This window comes from Sceloporus undulatus, chromosome 4 (genome assembly GCF_019175285.1).
Source record: "Sceloporus undulatus isolate JIND9_A2432 ecotype Alabama chromosome 4, SceUnd_v1.1, whole genome shotgun sequence".
Classification (NCBI taxonomy): domain Eukaryota; kingdom Metazoa; phylum Chordata; class Lepidosauria; order Squamata; family Phrynosomatidae; genus Sceloporus; species Sceloporus undulatus.
Genome location: NC_056525.1, coordinates 99,309,611 through 99,336,722, shown reverse-complemented (window position 1 = coordinate 99,336,722; position 27,112 = coordinate 99,309,611). Strand labels below are relative to the sequence as shown.

At 38.0% G+C, this 27,112-nt stretch overlaps 1 protein-coding gene across 23 annotated transcripts in view; it reads right to left on the bottom strand.

Annotated features, from left to right (window-relative positions):
• ADGRL2 (adhesion G protein-coupled receptor L2) overlaps window positions 1-27,112 on the bottom strand; it is a 239,601-nt gene that overhangs the window by 3,643 nt on the left and 208,846 nt on the right. For 4 of the 23 annotated variants that reach the window (XM_042461359.1, XM_042461344.1, XM_042461347.1 and 1 more), the window contains 9 exons: window positions 25,956-26,022; window positions 15,106-15,197; window positions 14,015-14,059; window positions 13,688-13,714; window positions 12,766-12,934; window positions 6,984-7,112; window positions 6,214-6,310; window positions 2,044-2,172; window positions 1,023-1,040 (listed from right to left, as the gene is read on the bottom strand). In XM_042461359.1, the coding sequence (XP_042317293.1) occupies window positions 1,023-1,040; window positions 2,044-2,172; window positions 6,214-6,310; window positions 6,984-7,112; window positions 12,766-12,934; window positions 13,688-13,714; window positions 14,015-14,059; window positions 15,106-15,197; window positions 25,956-26,022 (773 nt within the window). Of the gene's footprint in view, window positions 1-1,022; window positions 1,041-1,735; window positions 1,818-2,043; window positions 2,173-4,774; window positions 4,856-6,213; window positions 6,311-6,983; window positions 7,113-12,765; window positions 12,935-13,687; window positions 13,715-14,014; window positions 14,060-15,105; window positions 15,198-25,955; window positions 26,023-27,112 lie in introns of all 23 variants that reach the window. The other 19 variants (XM_042461350.1, XM_042461363.1, XM_042461353.1 and 16 more) reach the window with 8 other exon arrangements.

Below are 27,112 nucleotides of genomic sequence, written 5' to 3'. Positions count from 1 at the left end.
TTACGAAAGAATGAGGCAGTGTTGTTGGAATGAAACTGACCACTGTGAGGCTGCTGCATTATATGCAAGGCTTGGAGTAGATATTGAGAAAGCAAAATTTGTCTATGGGTCTAAGAATGTTTCCTGTTTAAGTTTCTCTCTGTACTTAAAGCTGCAGCTTAACCAAGAAAATTCAAGTTGCTTCTATAAAAACAAAAAGACTGAATTGATAATCAATGGAGTCTTTTCTTTATAATAGGAATTTTGAGCTGCAGCTAAGCATACATTGTGTTGTTCCAGCCATTCATGTGTATTGAATTAGTTGAAAGGGTAACAATTCTTTGAAAGCCTCTCTAGGCTTTGATTAAACAACTTTTGTAACTGGATAATTTCATATATGTTCCTAGATCTTTCTTGCAAAAGCTTTATCCATATGGAACATATGGCATTCATAAGAGAGAATCAGCGCATGGACCACATGCCGGTATTAATTTTCCTATGAAGGCATTCTCTCTCTCTCTCTCTCTAATAATCTCATTCTTTATTCTCTATTAAAGAGATATTGAAGCATATTTAATAATCCAAAATGAATTTTCTGTGATATGCTGCAGAGTTAAGCACATTCAAATGTTCTTCAACCAGTTTTAAAGAGGCAAATTTTGTTGCCCAAGAGCACGTAATTCACTTGGAGTTTCATAGCCTGTAGCAAGATTACTGTGAGAATGTGGAAATGTTAAGTCAATTATTAAGCATTTTTGCTTAACGGTGCTCTGCTTTTATGTAGCAAATTATTTCAGCATTGGATATGATCAGCTATCAACAGGGCTTGCTACAGACCTCTAGTGATTATTAATATTTGTTTGTTCTCCCCAAAAGGCGTACATATGTACTGTTTGAGCATGGTTAGATTTCCTTTGCAAATTGTGAACCACTTGCCCGCTGAGTCTACTTCATGACCGCTAGTTATGTTTTAATTGTGCCCATTAAAAATCATGCTGAAAAAATTTACATTTGATAGGCAAAGTTAAGTTTTACTCCCATACTTGTCTCTCTGTAGGTTGCTAGAGGAAAGCATAAGGAAAGTAAGAAAACACGAGAATGAACATAGAAACTGCAGTTCAGGGTTCTTTTTTTTTTTAAAAAAAATAATAATCAGAAAATCTGACATGTGACAACAGATTATTTTTAACATAGTATAAAATGTTTAACAAAAGAATTTAGTTATACTTAAGGCTAGTATAACTGAAAGCTGGCACTTATAATAAAGCTGTATTACATTTTGAATTGTCTCACTAGTTAAGAAAAGCAGTTGGATAGTATAGTATAACAAAAGCTTTGTTAGAGATAAAGCCTTGGTATCCTGATGCTATGTGTTTGCCTACAGTGCTAAATTAATGCCCCTGAAACTGAATCAAATACCTGAACAATGTCAAGTTAAAAGACAAATGCTCTCAGCACAGCCTGTCCTAAGCATTTACCTGCTGACATAACAAACAGTCTTAGGATTGGGCTGAACATCCCACTTAACTATGCTTTTCTAACTGTAACCAAAAACTGAAGAAATTCATAAGGAAAATCAAAGCACCTATAAAGCTGCACTATACTATAGTTTGCCTCTAAATATGACTCTGGGTGCAGTTCCCCACATCAGGACAGTCGAAATGTCATGATATCCTGTGCAGGTTTAATTGTCTGATCAATAAGCAGATTGTTTTCAGCAAACTTTTGAATAATTTTTATTACATAGACATGATACCTCTAAGTGATATATATCTTGAAGATGGGCTCTCAGACCATGTGGTGTCAGTCCTGTAATAGTATATTAAGATTTATGCCACCTGTGTTAAAAACATGGATGATTATTGGCAAATACTATTATGGCAAAGGCATTATCACTATAATATAGTGCAGATTTACAAGCCTGGCATTATCAGCAGTATTTCTCGAGTGACAGGAATCCTGAAGGCAATTCTAAATCTCTGACTAAATTAGGAGAAGGGGCTCTGAGTGAAATAACGTTTAGAAACAAATGCAAAATCAACATATCCCGAAGTGTGGGCACACCTGGTGAGTTAAACACAGGAGCTGAAGGGGCATTACATACAACGGTTTCAGCGAGCAATGTGTTATAAGGATTGTTAGTGCCGTGCGGTCGAAGAAGAGGGTTTGTTAGTAGGTAATTGCCAGTCATTCCTAAAGCAAAGAAACAGAAAGAGAGACATCAGCTCTTTAATTTGATTCTGACAGTTCCAATAAAGTTTTTTTTAAAAAATGTCATCATGAGTCGTGTATATCTTGTCAAATTTAATTCAGTTGAACATTTCTGAATGTATTTGAACTACTAATTTGAAGGAAGAATGAAAATGTAGTTAGTTAGATTTCAGTAATTCACAGGTGCTGGCCAAATCCCCAAAGTAAACACCTGCTGAGAAGGACATTTGCTAATTTATACAAAATGGCTTTTAAAACAAGAATAGCAATTAAATACAGAGACCAATGTTCTATTTCAAGATGTTACAGCTTAATGTCTGTAACCTTAAGCATGGGTAGACACCAGAATAGAGAAATCAAAAATGGTGTTAATTAGAGGCACTGGACAATCTTTGACGGAAACATTCAAGATTTACTATGAACTTAGCTACAAACACAGAAAGTAAAAACAACATCTTCAGCCAAGGTAAGTGATGACAAGCTGTAGAAAGCCTCTCTTATTATATGCAAAAGAGCACATGCTGAAGGGACGGTGGGAGGGTAAATCATTCATATATTCTTTCACAACCAACAGATGCATGCGGCATTGCTATCTGGGAGGATTTTTTAAAGTCAATTATTTTACAGTTATGTCTGTGCTTTCTGTTACAGTAATCTTAAATGAACACATTGAAAGCTAGAACAAACAGTTATCTCTGCAGTTTCAAGTCCTATTGCATCCATACTTTTGCATAACTTGTCAAAGAAGACAACAAAGTTTCAAAATAATTTGTAAAAACTTAGGCATTTAAAAACCCACATTGATCTTAGGTTTCTCTGATTGAAATAGTTGTCAGAGGAGATAAAAGTCATACTATAGTCTTTGTGGACACAGAAATGCATCATATATGAGAGAGGTAAAAGTGCTATTCTGTTGAGAAGTATGACACAGTGAACAGGGGAGGCGGATGTTCTCTGACTGCATTATGTGTCCAGAATAAGATAGAGCACAGTCTAAAAATTTACATACAAAATTTAAATTGATTAGCTTCTCATTCTGGCAATAGAGGCAGATATTACATTTTAAATATTAATGCCTTTATCACTACTCAAAATATTATTACTGTAGGTAGCAAAAGTCCTGGAGTTCGTGGAATTGCTTTACTGACGGATTATGTTAATCTTATTTGGTGTTTGGTTTCATTTATTTGATTTTCACAGATTTGTTTTTTAAAGATGCAATCTAAACACAAGAAAGGGCAACTCAAATAATCTTCCACTACACTGTACCGCTGCAAACTACAAACCTTCCAAGACATAGTAATTTCAGGCAATCAACCTAATTTATGATACTGCAATGCTTCTATATTCCTACATTTATTATCTCTGTCTTACTAACAGGTGAGATAGCTCTGGGAACATTCTAAATACAGTATAATAAAAACACATACACACATATATAGTAATGGCTCACTAGAAGTAGAGAGAACATTTCACTGGATAAGCTTTTCTGAAAATTCTGAAAGTTGCCTTTATGCTGTCTATTTCACTATGTTCTGAGTCTGTTTTTAACTGTTTTAAATAAAACTTTAATCTGATTAGTTATTTTCATCACTATTTCACATCTGTATCTTTTATAAGTTTTACTTTGTTTTAACTTACACTGTAAAGGCATTTTGCGTCCTATATGGCACAAAGGCAAGCTATAAATAAAATAAAATAAAATAAGCAAGATCTTTTGTTGTATTCCCAGAAGGAATAGAGATTACCCATAAGGGAAATATATTTAAATGCATGGTACAGCCTAGAGAGGTGGAACTGGGAAGAGCCTGAGACCATGATTAGGTTGATATTTTTCAAGCAAAATTTTAACTCTCCTACTTTGCAGCAATATTTTAATTTTGCTACAAAAATTGTTTAGTTGCTTGACATGTGCTTGGCACTGTGCAGAAATATGGGTAAAAAGCTTTTAGATGTGGTAGGTCCATATTACCTACCAGGAGCACTATACACATTACATCAAGAAAACATGTAAGCATAAGCCACATGACGTTTCAGACAACTAGAAATTCTCTGCAATATCATATGTTTATTGGAAAATAAGTGTTACATTTTTGTCATGTACGATAAAGTATACACCAGCAAGAATGAATGATGAAGCTGTTAGTCATTCAATGCAACAGGCAGCCTTGAGCAAATGAATATTTCTGAGCCTAACCAATCTCATCTCATTATATGGGCGTTTAAATTAGATATGGTTAATAAAACTCTCAATATATGGTGCTGACAGCCAGTATGATGTAGTAGTTTAAGTGTTGGATTAGAACTCTGGGAGACCAGGGTTCAAATTCATTCTTCACCATGGAAACCCACTGGGTGATCCTGTGCAAGTAACACCCTCTCAGCTTCTGAGGAAGGCAATGACACATTTTTTCTGAACAGATCTTGCTGAGAAAACCCCATTATAGGCTTGCTTTAGGATCTCTACAACCCATCCTATGTTGTGTGCCTTCAAGCCAGAAATGTATTTATATACATTTTGGTCCCACACACCAATCTCTTATGAGGTGGAGATTCAATGAAACCCTTATTTAAGAATACTTGCTTTGTACATGTAGATATGCTCTCTTCTCATTATTGCCATGTGGGAAAATCTTGTGGAAATTCTGTTTTACACAGTAGAAATCTAGATAACAGAGACATTGATTTAAACTCAGTTTCCCACTGGTTACCTGTGATTACAGTACTTTGGAAACTGGAAACCACTGATCCAGCATTCTATCCGCCCTCTAATGCACTTGCAACACTGGCCAGAGTTATATTCTCATTTTTGCAATGTTGTAGTGGTATAGCAGATCTTGGGATCCATGCCATTAGTATGGCAGCATTGTAAATGGAAACCCCAGCACTAACTTTGATACACTAGCTTTTTTGTTATTATAGTTGAAGGAAGGCTCCTCTACTTATCCTCTTCCCATAAATTAGATTTCAACAAAATGACTGTTATTTAAGGTTACAGATTTATATTTTAAGATAAAATTGTGCATCATTATCTTTTTTTTTTTTCTAGGGGAAAAAGGCCCAACAGGTAAGGTGGGGAGAAAATCTGGTTAAGTCTTCTGCTGGAAATAGTAATATTTTGTATTATTTTGTATATCTATGGCCTGTTACAGACTGCCAAAATAAAGCTGCTTCAGGTCTCTTTGGAGGTATGTTGTTTAAATGATGCATGCATCCTAAGAATCCGAAAGCTGCACCAAAGCTGCACTCCAGTGCTTAGGAATGGAGTGTGGCTTTGGCGCAACCTCTGGACTCTTAGGACTCATGCATCATTTAAATAGCATATCTCTAAAGAGACCCGAAGCAGCTTTATTTTGGCAGTCTGTAACAGGCCTATGTGAAGGGAATTGAAGCCTTACAGTCCAGGTTAAAGTGATGAAACTGTGATCAGAGGTCTTAAATGTAGTCTGCAGCTATGTTATCCCCCCTCCTGAGGCTGTCATGTGGTAGACAAATGCTGTGCATTATAGACATGATCAAAACTATACTGGGGGGCATTTTTGGCAGATGTCTTTTGTATAGAACTGATGTCAATTTGATTTCACAGGCAAAAAAGTATGCATATGGAAATCTAATGCATTTAAAATGTTACCGTGCCGGTAGTTCTGTTTCAGTTTTAGACTACAAAGGTTAGCAAAGGTTTAAAATTATGTTCTTGCTTTTAAGTTAAATTATTGATGAGACTTATTTAAATACACTTTCCATGAATAGGAATGTCAGCTTCTATCCCAAGCAAGGAGGTTGAAGGAACTATGTTTTAAATGTGTTCAAGACAGAATTGAATGGTAATTTTATACATTTATTCTCCTAGCATCTGTGTCTGTTTGCATTCCAGTGTGAAGCACTCCATCCTACTCACCCAAGACCACATCTGTTTAGTTTGGTTTGATTACTGGAATCTAATTCTCCTATATTTTTATATGCCAGATATTATTTCAAAAAATAATAAACTAGAAGTAGAGTGAAAATTATCCAATAACTGACCTTGATTAAGTGTTGAAGTGCTATTGATATCACCTGAGATAAAGGAAGATTCGGATTGTTTTCTCACAGTGTCATTCCACATCCTTCTTATTCGGCTCTGTACACATAGAAAAAATTGGACGTAACTGTCACACATCTCAAATTATTACAGGACATTCTATGCTACCAAATTTACCTTAAAGTTTTCATTAAATTTTACCAAATTTACCTTAAAGTAAGGCCTAGCAAGTAGGTGAGCTTTTAACTGAACATGCATAGGTCTGTGCAACTAATCCTTCTCTGTGTAGCATTAGTCATACATAACCAGAGTACTGGAAAAGAGCACATACGTTATAAGGAACAAACTGTGGTGTTTTTGAATTCATGTGAACTTCTAGCTTTTTGTGGCCACAGTGGAGTTATGCTGCTGGAACATCATCTTTTTCAGCATAAACAAGTGGTGCAAGGACAGGAGTTGAATTCTTTGCCCAATCTAAATTCCAATGAGTTTAAATTACCATGTCATTCAACACTTCAGGGCTAAAATCTGGGCTACAAGGCTGAAGCTGTGAGTCAGAAGTTAACCTCATCTGCCTACCAGCTAACAGATAAACCCCAGATTTTAGGGAATCTTTAGAATCAGGTCCAGAATATAAAAAGCAAGAGATTGTCAACAAGATTGTTATGAGAACACAGTACATATAACTGAAACACATCTTGGTGGGCTTTTAATAAATAAGGTTAATTAAAAGCTGGCTGTCATTAAATTCTGGTGTCAAAACATTTGTTACCTGTGTGCCAGAGGAATAACGGGCACTAGTTCTTGTGGTTGATGCCTTTACTGAACTGTGTGGGCTTTCTGTTGGTAATCCTCCGCAGCAGTATGAATGTCTGAAACACTTGCCATACTCTTTACGTACCTGTCCATAAATGATAACTCTCAATAAGCATATATTTTCATGCTTTCATTTAAAAAAAATATATTTTTAAATATCCATAGAACTGAGGCAGACAACAATAGTGAATCACGGCAAGGGCATTTTTAAGTGGTTTAGGGTAGATTGTTCATTGAAGCCTTTGCCTGCTGCTTCCTTTTCCATTAGGTTTATGAAACACACATTAATGGGCTTCTGAAAGAAATGACTTGGCAAAAACAAAGGAATGCCTATATTGATGTGGCCTGCTCATATTTTAGGACTGGGTCAACAGTGCTCTCTGTTTTAAAGCTCTCACTAAGATCTTTTGGAACAGCCCCAGTTTTAGATTTCCAATTAAACACATAACTTATTACTTAAATTGTTGATTATTTCTCAAAAGCTAATATGTTTCAGTGGATAGCCAGTATGGCGTAGTTTGGGCACTGGACTATAACTCTGGAAACCAGGATCTGAATCTCCACTCTGTCATGAAACCCACTGGGGTGACTTTGGGCAAGTCATACACTCTCAGCATCAGGGGAAGGAAATGGGAAACATCCTCTGAACAAGGAACAATCTTGCCAAGGAAACCCCATAATAGGTTCACATTAGGGTTACCTTAAGTTGAAAATTATTTGAAGGCATACAAAAACAAACTACGTTCCAGTAAGAACATATAAGATTTGAATTGGTGTGGCTTCAGATTTTCAGCTAGGTATACATGTTCCCAAACATCTCAAGTAACAGAGCGAGATACACATGTATGCATGCACATGTACTCACACACACACAAACAAATTGTAATTCAATGGGTCCATTGTATCCATGGGCAAGCAATCACAACTTGCCATGGTCCCTATTATTCAATGGCAGCACCTCAAACGGAAATACTTACGTGGATGTGCACATGTTGCTGCCAATTGAATAATGTGGGGTACATCCATCCATGTTTTTCTCCATCTGGGGCAGCAGAACTGAACCCCAGTGGATAGGAAGGTCCATTGTACATACAACTTTATTCAAATGAAAAGTGGCTTCTTTCTAAGTAATTCATAATTTGCTATGAAACACCAATAACCCTGAATCTAGTCTTCTCATCTACTGATACACTGACCATTCTGAGTAATGTGATCATTAACAAATGATCAAATACTCAAGAATGGTTTGAATGGGCTATGAAGCAAAGTTCTAAGTGGACTGAAATATAAATTTAGCTTTGATTTACAATGCAAATCCAGAATCTAGAAATTTTAAAAAAGTGTTGGAGGGCAACAGCTGTTCCTTCTTTCATGTCAGTGTAACAACAGCCAGATTTGGGGATTAATCCAACTCTGCTCCCCCTTCAACCACAGATCATTGTGCAGAGGCTGTTGCAAAACCAGGGAAGAAGCAGCAGCAGTTATGCTTTAGATCTCAAGTAACGTTATGTAGCTTTATGTTCCGCCAGGATGGAATAGGATAGTAGCCTCTTTCAGCAGGATGACAACTTTTCATTCAAACAATCATTGAGTCATACAGATGGTTTGCTTTCCATGCTGCACTATGTTTTAGCCTGTGTTTAAATTTAATGCTGGTTTAATTGGCTATTCTTATATATCCTTATTTGATTTTTAGATGGTCTTGTTTTCTATGGGACTATTGCGGGTTTTACAGTTGTTTGTCACCTTGGATATATTTTATGTCAAGCCATGGAAAAAATGAAATGAACAACTAAAATAATGACTAAATAAAAGCTTTCGGCTTTCTGTGTAAAATGAAAACAATGAAGATGTCTGGACACCATAGTTACAGTAGCTTAGGCAAAGGAAGATTTATGATCATTTTGTCACTACATGACATAGAAGCAATCCCCAGTCTACCAACCCCCAAGTTATTCTTGGTTGTTTCTGCCTTGAATATGTATCTACATGTTATAAACTTGGACCCATTTACATGCGAATAAGGTTTCCGATTTCAAGAGCGCATTTTTTGTGACTAAGCTTCTTTGAAATTCTAGGTCCAAAGTTTATCTCAATGTTCAGTACTGCTAAGTTCAAAGAAATGTAAAACTCTATACTAATGAATGATGCTAATGCCTCAGGGAAATATGTATATATAAATTTAAAAATTTTAACTGTCTCTGTCATGAAACTGAGAACGTGTGACCAGAAACACGTTTCCACACCCCTTTGTAACACTCCCTGGGGCTGATTTTGCCTAATGTCTATACTGCTGAGAATGTACATTATCTGTCAGTGCTGCACATTCCACTGTCATTATTTCAAAATTACAGCTTGTTCAAAACTCAGGTAACAGCACTATCATCTTGTCAGGACTGGAAACATAATAGTTTTCACTTTCACAATTCTATTTCTCTGTTCAATTTAGTGACCAACTAGTAATAACGGAATAAAAAAGACTGCATTAGCAATGTATATAGAAGTAGAATGATATCCAATGAAAGACACTGGAAACTTTTAAATGGCAACCTGAATGTTCTTTCAGGTATGAATAAGTTTGTGTTAGGTTAATGCTTTTCTGCACTTGACTGGCACTTTAATACCATTTTCCACTGACTGCTTTACCAGAAAAACAATGCATAATTCTAATATGATTTTTTTTAAAAAAAATAATGTGACTTCATATTTTAATATTTTTTTAAAAAATATCAACTTATAACTTCCATGTCTAGGAAAAATCTGATTTTTAAACTTTTCCACCCCTTTGGAAATGTTCAGATATTCATACTATTGTTCTAATTTAGAGGATTTAAAAAAAAATCAGTATATCAGTGGTCATACAAAAATTAGGGGGGTTGTAAAGTCTAAACAAATTTTGAAATGGCAACTTGAATTTAAATACAAAAACTGAATTCTATTTCAGTGTTAATTAAAAAAAAATCCTATATGTTACAATTCATCATGCTTTTTATCCAATGATATCAGATGGATGAACTCTCCCGTAAGCCAGAAATCTCAATGTGTGAAAAGTAATCTTTTTTTAAAAAAAGCCTAATAAATATGTATAAAACATGAACTGCAATGTGACAAATAGTTTATGAGTTATCAGTAATAATAACAATTCTTGTTTCTTATTTTTCATCCAATGACAATCATTTCTTACTACTACTTCTCGTTTGTATTGATATTTATTTTAAGCATAGAAATTGGGAAAAAAATATTCATACTTGGAAGGGAAGTTTTAAACTTACTGGGCTAGTGTTGTTACTGGGGCGGAAGGCACCCTAGTCTCTGCAACTGCAGAAACTTGTCTTGCCCCAGCAGCCTTTGGGCTGGCGGGAAGGCCCGCCATTAGCTACTGGGGCAGAAAGGGTGGCTCTTTTGCACCGGGTACTGGGACTACATGTCCCAGCTTTCACTGCCAAAGGGAAGAGGCCATGATTGGCTGAGCGCACCCAATTGGTGGTAGGGGCATGGGAGGCAGTGCCTCTGCTCTTTCCAGGCACCCTATTGGTGGGCAGGCCTATTTAAGGCTGTGTCGCGCGCCATCCGACCCTATTTTAGCCCAGCTCTCCCACCCTCCCTCCCTTGGCTAGGGTGTTTTTGTCACAACTTTGTTTTAGGGTGGTAGCATAGGTGCTGGATCTGGTGGGCATGGTTTCCAGGGCTCTGTAGCACTGGATCGGAAGTCCATTGGACCCGGGAGCACTGAGTGCAGGCGGTGAGGCCATTGCGGGGGCCACATCGAGTGAACATCTCCCAGTGACTAGGGCTTATTGCAATATGCGACTGACCGGTTGCATATATGCGAGAGGGCATTTCTGTTTCCCCTATGCTCGGTCGTGACCAAGCAACCTTACATCAATAAACTGGGGTGTTGATTGATATTTCCAGATCCAGACCTTATGCTTTGGGCCAACCCTATCCTTGGTGCTGTTTGTTAATAAAGTTGTGGCCTTTTCCTCCAATTCTGTGTTGTTGTCTTATTGGGCAGCTTCCTTCTCACAGCAATCTCACTTTAATTCATCTTTTCATTTTATGTACTTCATGATACAGTAATATTTGATCCAATAATACTGGCTAATGATTATTATTACACTACAAGTCTATACTAAAAGCAACCTTTTTTGTAATGGTTGACTATACAAAGTTATATTCAACAAAAAGGGGATTTTTTTTCTAAAACAAAACAGAACATTATTTTAGCAGATTACATTAAAACCTTGTCTTGTTTTTGAAACCCAGAGAGTAAATCCAATGCTATGCATAACATCGCATTGGCCACCAGGACTCTTGGTCAACTTGTTGGTAACAAATTTTTGAGGAAACCTTCTAGAGATGCTTCAGAAACTTGCCCTTTAAAAATTCTGTTGTGAATTGACCTATCTGTACTTCTCATATTAATGCCCTGAGCAGATGAGTCAGGAAAGTACAGGCTGAGTTCATAGTATTCTGGCCTGGGTGCTCACCTGGGTTGGTACGGATGGGCGGGTGTTTATATGCCCATCCCTGTGCCAGCCAATAGACCTGCTACTAGGGAGCCCTCTATGTTCTTCAGCAGTGTCGGTCTTATAGAGAAGCCCCCAAGCACTGTTTGTGATGCAGAAATGATGTGCCTGGCTGCACCCAGGGTGTCAGGCACCCTATTTTCATGAGAGACATGATAATGGGGGGATTCCTGGTAGGGGAAATGGCACAGAAAGGTAAAGAGTGTGGGAGAGGGCTGTTTAAACAGCTGGGGTTTTCCACAGAGTAGCCAGGAAACTCCTTGGCAAACTGGAAGTCACATTGACTTGCATTATGGGTTGTTTACACTAGGACTGGGTCAGATCCATCAGATTCATGTTCAGTCTATCAGTATCTGACTTGATCCTGGCTCTGGAGTTTTGACCTGCGCCGTCCAAATAGGACATTATGAGGCCGGAAGGAACATGTGTTGTTTTTTGGTTGACAGGCCCAATGATTAGAATGCAATTATCTGAATTCACATTTCTTTGCAATTTGCAATATGGTTCTGGGTTCAAAAAAGTATCAAAATGCATTTAAAAATAATTACTTTAGGATAAAATACTTTTAAAATTGAATACTTTTGTGAAAAAGTACTTTAAAAAGTACTAAGAAAACATATTCAATATACATTTAAATAGCTATTGAAATACAGTTTTGCATACATTTTTAAATGTACTAATCAAAATTTAGTTTAATTCAGGTAGAATTAGAAAAGAATAGATTTATGAATGAACACATGAAAAAATGACTTAGACCAGAAATAAGCTGATCAGTCCAACCCTGAAAACTTCTCAAATCATCATGAACAAGTCTCCGTTAATAATCTGAAAAATTAAATACAGTTGTGCTCCAGGGATTGGTCAATGGCTAACAGTTCCTTGTTGCTGCTTAGACTTGGAAGAGTCATACTAACACATCATTTTAATGGCCAGATGTGATTTCCTTTTTTTTTTCTGTGCTCCATAATGAGCATCACATATGTTTTCTGAAACATTACTCCATTAATTTTCAGTTTTTGTTTGTTTTTAATTCAATATTCTCCCTTTGCTTTTATCTTGCTTTGAAGCTTGTGCATTTTATACACTTCTTTGTGTATTCCACTGTGTGTCTCTATACACTATTAACGAATGTTATAAGGCTATCTAGAATGATATATGTAATATATTTTGGATGATATACAAAGAAATTGTGTATAATTAATAACTCACTTTCTTTTGGAGTGCACAATGAAAGATGAAAATAAACATTCCTTGGAAAGCATTAAATACTGTGAACAGGTATGCCATCACAATGGTTTCCTCATTGATGTAAAGCAAGCCAAAAGACCATGTTAGGCCAAGGAGACAGAGAAGAGCAAATGCACCTAGGGCCCAAGACCTGAAAAAGAAAATTCATTTAAGTGACACTGGTAATTTTAAATATAACACATTGCAAACCTGCATAATGATTTTTACTAGGTTCATATACAAGTGTTAAAAAAAGAGAGAGCAAAACGTGGCATTAAGCTTTCATCTATTCAAGTAAGAACAATTCTATTTGGTACTTTTAGTCTCCAGTGGAAACAGCAGTGGTAGATATGACCCTTCTCTTACACAAGACTACAAACAATATCAGTACTAATTGACCTGTGAAGCTGTGCCCCAAGATTCAGAAGCCTCTTACATTATATGTATGTATGTGTGTGTACATCTTTTACAATTTCATTGTGTACTTTAATCAATAGTGGAAACCCATATTTTAAGAAATGTGCTTGCATTTGACACACATACACAAATAACACAGATACACAAAGGTTAAATGGCAGTTGAAAAGCCGATAATCTACGGCTTCAAGACTCTGCTAAACTGAGACTAGATAGTCTAACTCTAATGAGAGTATCTTGCTGAAATGTGACAAATATATGGACTTAGCCAAAAAATAAAGTGACAATCCTATACTTACTTAACTGGGAGTAAGTCCCATTGAACTCAGTGGGGCTTACTTCTCAGTATACATGCATAGGATTGCACTGGTAAAGATATTTTGTTATGAATAGTTTCAGGGGAGAAAAAGAAATTGCAGAGAACAGCACAGAATGAAAAGGGAAAGGGGATTTATTCAGTGCATTCCACATCTAACTAATGATCTTACTTGATAAATGGCTTATTATCTTCATAGCTAGAAAGCATTATAAGCAGAAAAGAGAAACAAAATTATTAGACAGAATTGAAATTGAAATTAATAAGAAAGCATTTTTAGTAATTTTATACAAAAATTAGTCAAAATTAGAAAATTCAAAGTGCAGATGCAAGCAGTTGAAAATAATAAAAGGCATATAATCGTTGGAAATAGTTTAGAAAATTAGATATCTCCAAAGTTTTTAATTAAAATCAGGGACAATCCATTAAATTTGTCCAAATTTGCAAAGATTTTGTTTTAGTCATGCTTTAAATTTGTTAATATAGGGTTCTGTCTTACCCAGGTAAGTCCGTATTATAGTAGCCATCACAAACACGGTAATTACTGGTGTGGATGAGAAGATAGAAAGAGGAAGAAAAGGAAGAAAAGAGAGAGATGCTAAAGATTAGCTCTCTCTCTGACATGCAACATGCAATGAAGCTGATACTGTGACCTATCTAAGCAACATCTAGTTTGTACTGTTAGCTTTGTTGTAAATCTGCCCTTGCCATATTCTGTGTTCAATGACAATTTAAGACCCAGTCCTAACCACATTTTATTTGAATGCTCCAATGATCTCAGAGGAGCAGGAAAGGTTATGATAACAAATAGCTGTACCCCTATATCTAATTCAGCATAACAATTTAGTTTGGAGTAATACTATACAGAATGAGCTAAAGTAGAGGTAGGTAATGTAAGGCCAAAGAGCTTTATCCAAACCACCCCAACACTAGACATCTGTTCCTATCTTTATCCATGCAAAGGAAGCATGGTTTAAAGTAAGAAGACATGTCCTTATGTTGGCCACCTCTGGCTTTTTACATGATCCACCACTGTGACATTTTTATTAATTAATTAAGCTCTTGGACTATTTTCTAGAAAGAGAACACTGTGACCTATGTATAATACCAGCATAAAAATAAGTATTTCTTAAAATAGCATGAAACAGATAATCTTCAAGATAACCATTGTAATAAGACTGAATTCTCTTAGGGGAAAGAATTATGAGCGGGGAAGCTGCTAAGAATTTCTAACTGCCAAGAATAATTTAGCAAAACAAACTCAGCAGAACAACATCAGCCATGCAAAGAGGAGCATCATTTGGAGCTACATTTTAAATGCAAATGAAATTATTGCAGTGCTGTGGAATTTCCATGAAGGCACAAAAGCGATTTCTTGACAGTCATTCCTAGCAGAAGTTAATTTTGACCCTCAGCTGTGACATTATAGCAACAAATGTGACGAAAGCAGGACTGGTGCTGTTTGCTTTTAATTGATATCTGTGGTTGCTGGGAGACAAAGCCACGTGTTTCTAATGGAGAAGAGCTTTCAACCACTAGAACAATCAGAAAAATAATCACAGTTCTTGGATTCGAATACAAAGCACTTACTTAATGTTTTCCAACCTGCTAGAGTCTGGTTTCAAAGTGTTTGAGTGCTTCACCATTTTGCACAGTGTGATCACCAGGAAGATAAGATTCAGCTGTCAAAACAGATACCAGTGAAATTAAACCACTTCTAGTAACAGGTTGATTAATTATGATGCTCTAGACTAAACAAAAAAAAGTAGGAGAAAGCAGTGATAATTTTCTGAACTATTCTGTCAGCTGGTGACAAGCCTGCAAATAAAGATTAAACTATTGTCAACATCCAGCCAGTCTCATTCAGTACACATCTACTATTTTTTTTCATGCTTCCTGGCATTTGGGTTTATTCATACTATATACATTCGATTGTTAAATATGTTTCTGTGCCCTCCCTCACCATGGTTTTATATGTTTATACTCTTCCAGCCACTGTGAATAATGCTTTTTAGATGTACAGCTAAGATGTTTTCTGCCCACCTAAAAATGTTACAATATGTCAGAACACAACAAAAACAGTTCTTGTGCAGGAAAACTCCTCCAGAATTTATGACTGATCAGAGTTTAGTTTTTTTTTACAGTAAACATTATGACTTTGTCTAATTCATGAAATAACCCTTAACCTTTACAATTGGAGCTTTAACTAATAACCAATAACAACAAAAACAACAACATGGATTTATATTTTCCCTTTTCCCAGTCTAGATACTCAAGGTAGCTTACAAAAATTAAAATGGACACAGGTAAAAATTTGTATAACTGAAACATATTAAAGTTAAAATATCATGAAACAATCAATACTGTTAAAATCCATTTAAAAGTATATCAGGAGATATCAGATCTACTACAGTTAATGAGAAATGAAGATCCCAATAAGAATGTGTGATGAAATAAGCAAATTCTGAACTGAACACAATTCAGTATTTAAAATAAATCACTGCAGAAAAGAGTGAGAACTGAGAGTGATGTATGCTACGGAAAAATTAGCTTGCTTTGAATACACAGATTTACATCTTTTATTATGTTGTTGCTGTTATTATCATGCATACAGAGTCATTAATCATAGTAAACATACAATAAATTGGCAAATTGCACCTGCATAACCCTCATTCCACTTGTGGTTGGACCTTCTCGAATTTTGAGCAAGGGGAAATCCAGTACTTCCTTGAGCAAACATAGGAGTGATGTTTCCCCTGCTACATTTAAAGCCCTCCATGGACTGGCCCCTCCTTACTTATCAGAGCTTATTTCCCCTCACCTTCCCACTAGGGCCCTCCGTCCTGGTAGTCAAGGTCTCCTGTCCCAGCCCAGGATTTCCTCTGCCCCATCTCAGATTCGCCCCTTTTCACTCGCTGCCCCTCACTCCTGGAACCTTCTTCCCCCGCGAGCAAGAGCCATCACTTCTTTAACCAGCTTCAAAACGGAGCTGAAGACCATCCTGTTCAGAGAAGCCTTCCCAGGCATTGCATAATTGTCACTTGCTATTTGATGTTCTTTTGTTGTCTGTTTTATTGAATCATTTCCTGTATTGCTATGTATTTTATATGTATTATCTTACTAGACAGGCCCCTTCCCCACCACCACTCCCTTCTCCTTTTGTGTCGTGTCTTTTTAGGGAACCATCCAATTAAAAAGATTGTATGTACAGCGCTGTGTAAATTTACAGTGCTTTATAAATAAAGGTTAATAATAATAATAATAATAATAATAATAATAATAATAATAATAATGAGATTTGCTTAGTTGCCTCTTCCTCTGTACTACAATACAGAAGCAACTCAAGCTGTGCTAAATCACTTTTTGCCAGGGTAACTTGCCAGAAATACAGTTGAAGGAGCAGAAAAAGAAAGAGGCTTCACATATGGCAAGCACACTGTTTTGGGGAGGAGTAGAGCCATTGCTGCTGCTCCTGTTCTTGAGGGCCTCCCATTTCCTTGGGATCCACTGTAGGTATGCTGGCAGGGCTTTACGATCTTCTGATATTATATAGCATTTCAATTAAGATGACCAACACAGAGAAACCATTTTGGTGTGATTTTGGCTGACACTGTTTACAGTTAAAACACTACAGTTAAAACTTGGGGAGAAATCTGTACGTTAACAGTAAACAGGTTCAAACTGCTGTTGCCTCTGCTAGAATTAACATTGGACAAAAAATTATTTTCCACTTCTTTGCAAGTCATGGTGCAAGTAATGGCTTTATTTGCATTATACAGTGCACCCTTCCCTTATCCAGGGATCCATTCCGGAGCCCCCCCCCCTGCATATGGTGGAGCCCCACTGAAAACAATGGGCCTTGTGCCCACACTGTGCCATGGGCGCATGTGCCATTGTGTCTTCTGGCGTGCAGGTTTCAGCATATGCTGAAAGCCGTGTATGATGCGAGCCACACTGTATCAATCTACTGTTTGTTTGAGGTGGAAGGAAAATTATACCATAAGATCTTAAAAGACTACAAAGACTCTTACTTGAGTCATATTCTTGTCAAAGATATTCTCAAAGCTAGGAATCACCATAGGAGGCTATATTTACTTCTACCAAAGGTAACAACTACAGTTTAACCATTCTCTGTTCCATTGCTTCACTCTTTACCAGGGGTAGGCAACCTGCGGCCCGCAGGCCGGATGCGGCCCGGCAAGGCCTTGGGACCGGCCCCAGCCCGGTCCTGCCGCCGATTGCCGCTGAAGCCTTTGGCCTCTCACGTGAGGGTTTGGGGCCTTTGGCCTATCAGGAGGAGGCGGGCAAGGGGGGCAATTGTCTATAGAAGCCTCCGAACCATGCATTTATATTAACATTTTTTTAAAAATCAGCAATTTTTTTTGCATGTCCTCCATTTTTTTTTTAAAAAAAGTGTCCTCCATTTGAAATTTTTGTCCCGGTTTATTTATTTATTTAATTTTTCCCCAAAAAAAAAAATTATTTAATGATTTATTTTTTGGCTTCCGCCCCCCCAGTTGTCTGAAGGACAGCAACCCGGCCCCCGGCTCAAAAAGGTTGCCTACCCCTGCTCTTTACCATTCAGCTCATGGTACTTTCTTGTTAGTCTTACTTAGTTACAGCAGCTATACAGTAAGCAGCTGCCCCTAAATCACAGTTTAATCAAGGCTATGCACTGCACTGGGGAGATGAGGTTTCTCGTTTTCATACTAAGCTCCTCTTTTCCAAAACTCCTTTGCAATGTATAAAATAATACAAAAAAGAAAGAAAGGGGAGCTTCCTTTCATAGAATCATAGAGTGGGAATAGATCACAAGGTCCATCCAGTTCAACCCCCTGCCATGCAGGAATACACAATCAAAGCAGTCCCAACAGATGGCCATCTAGCCTGTTTAAAAAGCTCCAAAGGAGACTCTACCACACTTGAAGGGAGTGTGTTCTACTATCAATCAACTCTTACTGTCAGGAACTTCTGCCTAATGTTGAGATGGAATCTCTTTTCCTGTAGTTAACCAGTGTACAATTTTATGATTAGAGATAGTGCAAGAGTGTCTGGAATTTTGCAATAACGGTTTTGTTATTATATTATTTCTTGTTGCTATTGGCTTTGTTTTATTTTCCAGTTTGCAGGCAAGGTGAGCTTGAGAGCCTGACTACAGTTCACAAGGATAAGATTGGTTTACTGGGCCCACAGAATCTGAAAATCAAAATTTTAATTTAATTTGCTGCTTTCTAATCCAAAAGTTGTATACTATTTGAGCAACTTCATTTGAACCATATGCTGTCAGATACTGGGAATGGAAAGCATTGTTTTATAAACTAAAAATAAATAAAACAAAATTTTCAGACGGCAAACATTACCCACAGCTATGATCTAAGACTTCATAACCAATATCGTGTTACTAATACCATGAGATAGCTCATGGAATTAAAGACAAAAGTAAGGACAAAAGTATCACACACACACACACACACACACACACATAAAATCAGCACATCCTGGAATCTACAAACAAAAATATGCATTTCCTTTTATATGGAGCCTTTCAGGACTCATCACCAACACATTAAAAAAGAAAAAAAATACATAAGCATATGTAAGTAAGAGAAAATAAGTAAGCAAGTTAAAGATGGTATAGCTTCTGAATATGGTAGATGAAAGTGAAAGTCTATTTAAAAATATAAGAGAGTACTTGTAACTATGACAACAGGATATATGAGCACTGTCCTCCACATCTCTGTAAAATATGATATAATCGAAAGCATCAGGGAACAAAGATTATAATTTGCTATCTAAAAGCAACAGTCAGAAACCTTACTTTGCATATGCTGTTACAAGATTATTTAACCTCTACAAATGTACACCAGCAGCACCATGGTAGAGAAAGAACCTGAAAAGATACAACCCCTTTACAACATCATTTAATTTCCAGTTAGGGGTACTGGAGTGGGGATTTGCTCTCAAAATAAACAGACAGACAGATGGAAATATATGTAGTATATGAACGCTTATTGTTTTCAATGGCCTTAAGCATACTAACTTCGTGCTGAATGGCCAAGAACTTGCACAACTTGCGATTTGAATACATAATATGGAAAGCAGAAAAAGCAAGGGAATCAAATGAAAATTAATATGCTTAGAACAAACAGTTTCCACATCAATTTTAATGGGGGAGGGGAAAATATGAAGGAATTATTTTATTTCCCTCTACTGATTTTTATCATTATTTAGCTTAATACCCTGTTTCCCCAAAAATATGATATACCCATAAAATAAGCCATAGCAGGACTTCTAAGCATCTGCGCAATATAAGCCATACCCCAAAAATAAGACATGGTGATAGGTATGGTTATGTAGCATACCGCGCGGAGTGGTAAAGAAGATGGGCAGCCCTTCTCATCTGCCCCCTCCTAAAAGGAGACATCCCCTGAAAATAAGCCATAGTGTGTCTTCTTGAGGAAAATAAATATAAGACAGTGTCTTATTTTTGGGGAAACACGGTACACACATCTGTAGTTTGTGTGTTTGCGTATGTGTGTGTAATGACAGGTTAAAGGCTTAATTTCTCCACACAGGATCATTTTCAATAGATCATTGCTAGCAATTTAAAGTATTGGGCTTTATTGCACAGGCCCCTGGAATGGGCCTGTCGCGTTACAAGAGGGGGCGTGATGGGAATGGGAGGTGGCATAGAACGCTGTTTACCACACAGCTGAATGCCACCGCCACTGCCGGAAGTTTCCATCACGTTCTGGATGCGTCCCAGAGGGGGCTATTTTCAGGAATGCTTCTAAACCGTGCCTGAAAATTATTATTATTATTATTATTATTATTAAACTTTATTTCTAAAGCGCTGTAATTATACACAGCGCTGTACAAAGTCGGAAAATTACACCCCCCCCGGTACATATCTGGAACGCGATGGGAACTTCTGGCGGCAGCATTCTCCTGTGCAGTAAACAGCATTCTAATCCACCTCCTGTTCCCATCACGCCCCCTTTTGTAACGCTACAGGCCCATTCCAGGGCCTGTGCAATAAGCTTAATTGTATGTGCTGAAAGCCACTGAATGTACCTTCTTCAACCAATGGCTTCAAACTGCCTCAAACAAAGACTTTTGCTATTTCATCATCATGATATTATCCAGATAAATTTCCTTTATAATATTCTCATGGTAACTCATTCTTCTGAATGTGTCTCATATGGTGAGTCCTGCACACCTTTTCCACTATGGCACTAGGCTGGGATGGACAATGTCATTCAGCAGAACTAATATGATTTCTTTAAAGTGGCAGCGAGTATATTTCATTATTTATGAATGGGAACCACCTCCAGAACTTTCAGGTTAGTAGCATTTTCTAAGGTTCGTGACACTCTCTCACAAAGGCCCAACAAGAACAACAGTGATACCAACTTCAACTTCAAATGCACAGGGGCAAAGCAAAAGTTAAAATGTGGCCTTTTTTTTAAACCAGAGTTTACATGAATGTATTGTTTGTTTTATAGACATGAAACTGCTCAATTGAATCACATTCACCTGAGCCTACCAGCTTAAAATTCATTCCACACAGCCTGAAGTGCTGACATGGATATGATAAGACAGAAGAGGAGAAACACCACTCTGAAGTAACCTAGCTGAACTGCACATGTTCTGACCCTGTTTGTCCTCCCTGGAGCTTTTGTTACCTGGCAAATGCAGCTCGAAAATTGCTCTTGTATCTCCAGATCTTTGCTCTTAGCCATGCAGAAGCCCATTCCTCCCTGGGACTGGCAGTCAGAGACATGTTATCTGAAGAAGGCTTCTAAATAAGTGTGCAAGATGAACTCTCACTGAACTGAATTAATTATTAAAGATGCAGATGGAGCTGTCCAAATGATAAGAACAACTCCTGATGTGTCATGATCCAAGCTTTCATTATATCATTTCAGGCATACTAATGGTTTTCTGCACTCATTACTTATACACACTTTTTTCCCATAGATATAATAACCCTGGTGCCCCACAGGCATGGAATATGAAAGACGTTAACTACTCTTCTCCACAGAACCCACCCAATTTTTCTTCTAAACAGTCTAGGAATTGTAAGGTCTTTGGGAAGATGGCCCAATTTACACAGACAAATCTTACATATTTAAATTTATCATAATTGCAACCCCCTCAAAAACTATAGTTTTTAAAAAAATATTTATTTAGTTAGTTAGTTTAATAAACAAAGAAGTATAAGGTCAATAAGTTTAAGGCCCATTAAAAAGCAAATTTGTTAATTAATGTGCCTAATTTATTAAAATATAGAAAGGAGAGTACTATCCACTTGTGCATCAAAAATCTCTAAAGAGCAACCAAATCATGCTCTATTACCAATTAAATACAAGCTACCACAATGGAAAGAAGATCATCAATTACAAAACAGACACATCTTTTTAAATGTATTTTTCTTGAAAACCTTCTATTCCAGCATTTACAAAATTCCCAAGTGATGGAAATGAATGATAAGGACAGCTTCTAACATCAAAGAACATAATGAATGAAAAATATGTTTTTGTTACAATCCTGTCCTTAAAATAGCCAACATGATAATGAGTATCTAATTTTCTGTCAGATTATAGACTATACAAAAGTACAAACCTATGTGTAGCTATTCAAAAGTAAATCCTATTTACTTCAAAGGGTTTATTCATAGCTAAGTGCATGCAAGAGTACAATCTGGGTTAGTTGTTTGCCTGAACTATAGCCATTAGAATAGTCTTGTAAAACACGGTTTTACTAGCTTCCTTGTAGTTGACAGAGTAGGGAATGCATTTCTATGATGGGCAAAGAGGGATTCCTCCTTCATACTTGTTGTCTTTGGTGAGGGAAGAAGAAACAAGTGTTCCATCCCTCCAGAAGCGTCCCATCCCAATACAACCATCAGGGAAAAAAATATGCCACCGTATATCATGTACAGTAGTTTTGAAAGCTGACTATTAACTCATAGCTCACACATTTTGAAACTTTCCATACTGGTTAGAAGAGTGCAGCAAAAGACACAACAAAACAAAATTGCCACTCTTATTTGCTAGATTTTTTGTGTGGAAGTCACATCCAACTATACGATGAATATTATAGCACAATGTTTGTGTTAAAATAAATTAAACACCAACAGCCAGAGCAACACTCTTGCAGAAGTAATACAATGATCACCAGATTACAAGGAATATAATCTGAAAAGTGATGCCAATAATGTACACACATTAACGTGTGTGCCATGGCTCTTCTGTAGTTGCACTGTTCACATTAAACTGTTCTTGAATCATTACATTTCCTTTCTTTTGGTCGGGACGATTAGAGGGCAAAGCAATTGCCAGAGAAGAATTACTCCCAGGAACTGTGTGGTGATTGCTACCTGCTGTTTCATATTTTTTGAAGTTGGGAATACTGCTCCCAAAGGCCTTTCACTTCTCAGCCTAAATGATTTGCAGGAGGATAATAATGTCATGGCCAGTAAATAATAGTAGACTCCAACAGTACATGGTCAATATGATTAAATGTCCCTTACCCCGAGTTTCACTCTGACCTGGTTATGAGGGAACACCAATATCTACAGCAATGCCCAAGGCCCACACAAACTGGAATATTACTGAGAAACAGGGGAGAGGGACAGGATAAACCAAATAAAGGAATGCTCATAGTAAATAATGGGGGAAAGAAGAAGAAAAGGGGTAATAATGAAATGTATTTGGCATTAATATATTTTCAGACAATTTATTTCCAGTCTAAAGTTGCAATTGAGGAGTAGGAATGTAGTAGTGAAATTGTGAAGTGGCACAATGGAAGGGGACACTTCAGTTACTGATAACGTGCATTTTGAATGGTACTATTTGCTATTTTGTAGGAATCGAAGCTTCTGTGGCTGATACACGCACAACATCCTTTCCCTAATAAAATGAATACCTTGATGGAAAGAAGCAGTGAAACAGGATAAGTTTAGTCTTTCTTTTGAAACATACCAAGCTGTCATACAGACTTTAAAACCTGACTTAAAAGTCAGTGTAGGATGGTTATTTACAGTATCACCTAAACCAGTGATGGCGAACCTTTTCGAGACTGAGTGCCCAAACTCAGACGCATTCCTTCACTGGGTGGCACTGGGTGCCAGGGACATCTGCCTTCTGGGGGTGTGACTTCCAGGGAAAAACCCAAGGTACACTCTCTCAGCCTCAGGCTAGCAATAACAAATCCCTCTCTGATGAAACTTGCCAGGAAAACCCCATAATGTTTTCTCTTTAGGGTCGCCATAAGTTGGAAGCAACTTGAAGGCACCGCACACACGTCACACTCTCTCAGCCTTCAGCAACCTCCTCTGAAGAAAATTAGAGTTGCCTCAAGTTGGAAAAGACTTGAAAGCACACAAAAGTAGATGCAAGACACACGCTCTCAGCCTCAGAGGATGGCCATAGCAAAAAGAAGAAGAAAACCTCTGACAAAACCTTGTCAAGAAAACTTGGGTCACAGTAAGTGAGAAACATCCACAATCCTGCTCAAAATGGAGGACCTTTTGGACAGCCTCCTTGACAGAAAAGCCACATATAAACCAAATAAAATAAATAAAATACAAATAAATAAATTTCTTTTGGTTATTCCCAACTAAGGAAGACACATTCAATCAACTGCTGAACAGTGAATGAACATGTAGGATTCCATTGATTCAGTGACTCTAATATAGGCTGCATCTTCACTGTAGATATAATGTAGTTTGAAACCACTTTAACTGCCATGGCTCCATCCTACAGAATCCTGGTACTGGTAGTTCTGTGAGGCATCAGCACTCTTTTGCAGAGAAGGCTGAAATAAAACTACAAATCCCAGGATGCCATAGGGTGGAACTACTGCACTTAAAAAATGGTGTCAAACTAGATTATTTCTACAATGTAGAATAGATGATGATAAAAAGGAGCTAGCATAGTGGTTTGAGCATTGGACAACTTTGTAGATTAGAGTTCTCATCCCAGCCTGGTCATGGAAACCCACTGGGTCACACTCTCTCAGCCTCAAGGTAAGGGCAAACCTCCTCTAAAGAAATTGGCCAAGAAAACCTCACTATAGGGTTGCCACAGAGGTCAGAAAGGACTTGAAGGCACACAACTACATAACAACAACAACCCTTTACAGTTCCCCCTTGGTCTGCCCCCATGCATCCACACACACACACACGCACGCGCATGCACACATATAAACCCCCATATATGTATGTGTGTGTGTGTATCCCACACACATATACACCTACATATCTATTTATATATAAGCCTCTCCCTCTCTCTCTCACACACACATATGCACACCCATCCACAGACAGATATATACACATATAGATATAGATATAAGTTGGAAATGACTTGCAGGCACACAACAAGCATTTTAAAAGCACAGAAGGCACACAACAACAATAACAAATGTAATACAGAGAGCCAACATGGTGCAGTGGTTTGACTGTGTGAGTGGAGACCAGGGTTTGAATCCCTGCTCATCCATGGAAACCCACTGGGTGTCCTTGGACAAGTCACACTCTCTCAACCTCAGGAAAGATCATGGCAAACCTTCCATGAAAAAACCTTGCCAAGGAACCTGATAGGTTCACCTTAGAGTTGCCATTGTCAGAAACGACTTGAAGGCACACAACAATGACAACAACGACAACAACAACTACTACTAGCAGGCTCCCTGCCGCAGAGGGAGAGATGAAGAGGGAGGGGGAGCTTGGGAGTTTGAATCCCCACATGTCCATAAAGCCCTACTGGGTTTCCTTGGACTAGTCACACTTTCTCAGCCTCAAAGGGAGACACTACCAACCCCCCTTTGAGCAAACCTTGTGCCCCACAAATCCCCACCACCAATAACAACACTGTCAGGGGCCCTGCCTCCGAGGGAAAGATGAAGAGGAAGGGGGGAGCCTGGGAGTTGAATCCCAATGTGTCCATAAAAGCCCACTGGATTTCCTTGGCCAAGTCACTCTCTTTCAACCTCAAAGGGAGGCACTGGCCACCCATCTTCCAACAAACCTTGGGTGTCAAGAAAGGCCTGCAAAGTCACAAACAGGCAGGAAACACAACAACAGCAACTGCAACTTCTGCAGCTTCCCAAGGAGAAAAAAAGGGAGCTCAGAGTTTGAATCCACATGTGGCCAAAGGAACCCAAGGTTTGTTGGGCAAGTCATACTCTCTCAGCCTCAAAGGGAAACACTGGCCATCCCCCTTCCAACAAACCTTGGATGCCAAGTGAGTCCTGCAAAGTCACAAACAGGCAGCAAACACAATGACAACAATTGCAAGCTCCGCAGCTTCCCAGAGAGAAAAAAATGGAACCTCAGAGTTTGAATTCCCCACGTGGCTATAGGGACCATAGGAATAAATGGCAAAGGGGAGGAAGAAGCAAACAAGTAGAGATAAAAGTGATGACATTCTTACCAGAATAATGAAGGTAACAGGCCCAATAAAGCTCCAAATAAAATAGTTGTCAACCTTCAGCCAGCAACTGTTAGGAAAAAGAAAAAAACACTACATCAGCATTGGGACAATCCTCTGGAACAAACAAAATGTCTCTGGGGGCCTCTTCACATTGGATGATTTATCTCCCTATATTTTAAACAGAAACCTAGACTGAAACTCTTCATTGAAAGACATAGGGTACAGAGGCATAGTTACATCTCTATAGTACAGCTGCCTCTCACAACCATTTCTGTGTTGTTGGTGAGTGGTGGAAACAGTGTGGATATGTCCAGTTCTTTTCTAGAAGCTGAACACCCTGTAACAGACACCTATCTCTCCCCACCCCAAAATGGGCCTGAAGTGGTGTCACAATTTTTCAAACATCTAACCCAAGGTACAATTGGCCCTCCACTTTCATGGGGGTTAGGGATAGAAGACCCCCGCAAAAGTGGAAAAAACACAAAATATCTTGAGCCCCCTTGCCTCCCGTCCCATGCCTCAGGGATCGGAGCAGCCCCTGCATGCGCCTCCCTGCCTTCCATCCCTTGTCTCAGGAGGGAGGAGTAGGGGGAGTGTGCACGCACATGGCATGACACTCGCAAATAATCAAATTCATAAATGTCAAAGCCACAAAAGTGACAGAACCACTGTATAACATAAAAACATGCATATATCATTTTTCCTTCCTCAGTATCTCTCCCTCCTTCCCTCCAACAAATTTCAGAAAGGAAATGATAATGGCTCAGCAAGTGCAACATACATTAGTTTAGGGGTAACTCGCTTGTTGATGAGCATGACAAAAATGTCCTTTGGTGAGAGCTAGTGTGGCATAGTGGTTTAAGTGTTAGACTGAACTCTCAGTCTCAGGGGGAAGGCAATGGCAAACCTTCTCTAAACAAATCTTGCCAAGAAAACCCCATGATAGGTTCACCTTAGGGTCACCATAAGTCGGAAACAACTTGAAGGCACACAACAACAACAACAACAAACAAGCTAATGAACATAATAGAGTGCTTGCTGGGTGGACAGAACTACCATGAGAAGCCACTTAATGCAGGCAAAATTCCAGAATTTGTTAAAATCCAGAATGTTCTTCTAAGATAAGTCTTAAGCTTCTGAGCCCCTGGCAGAGAATT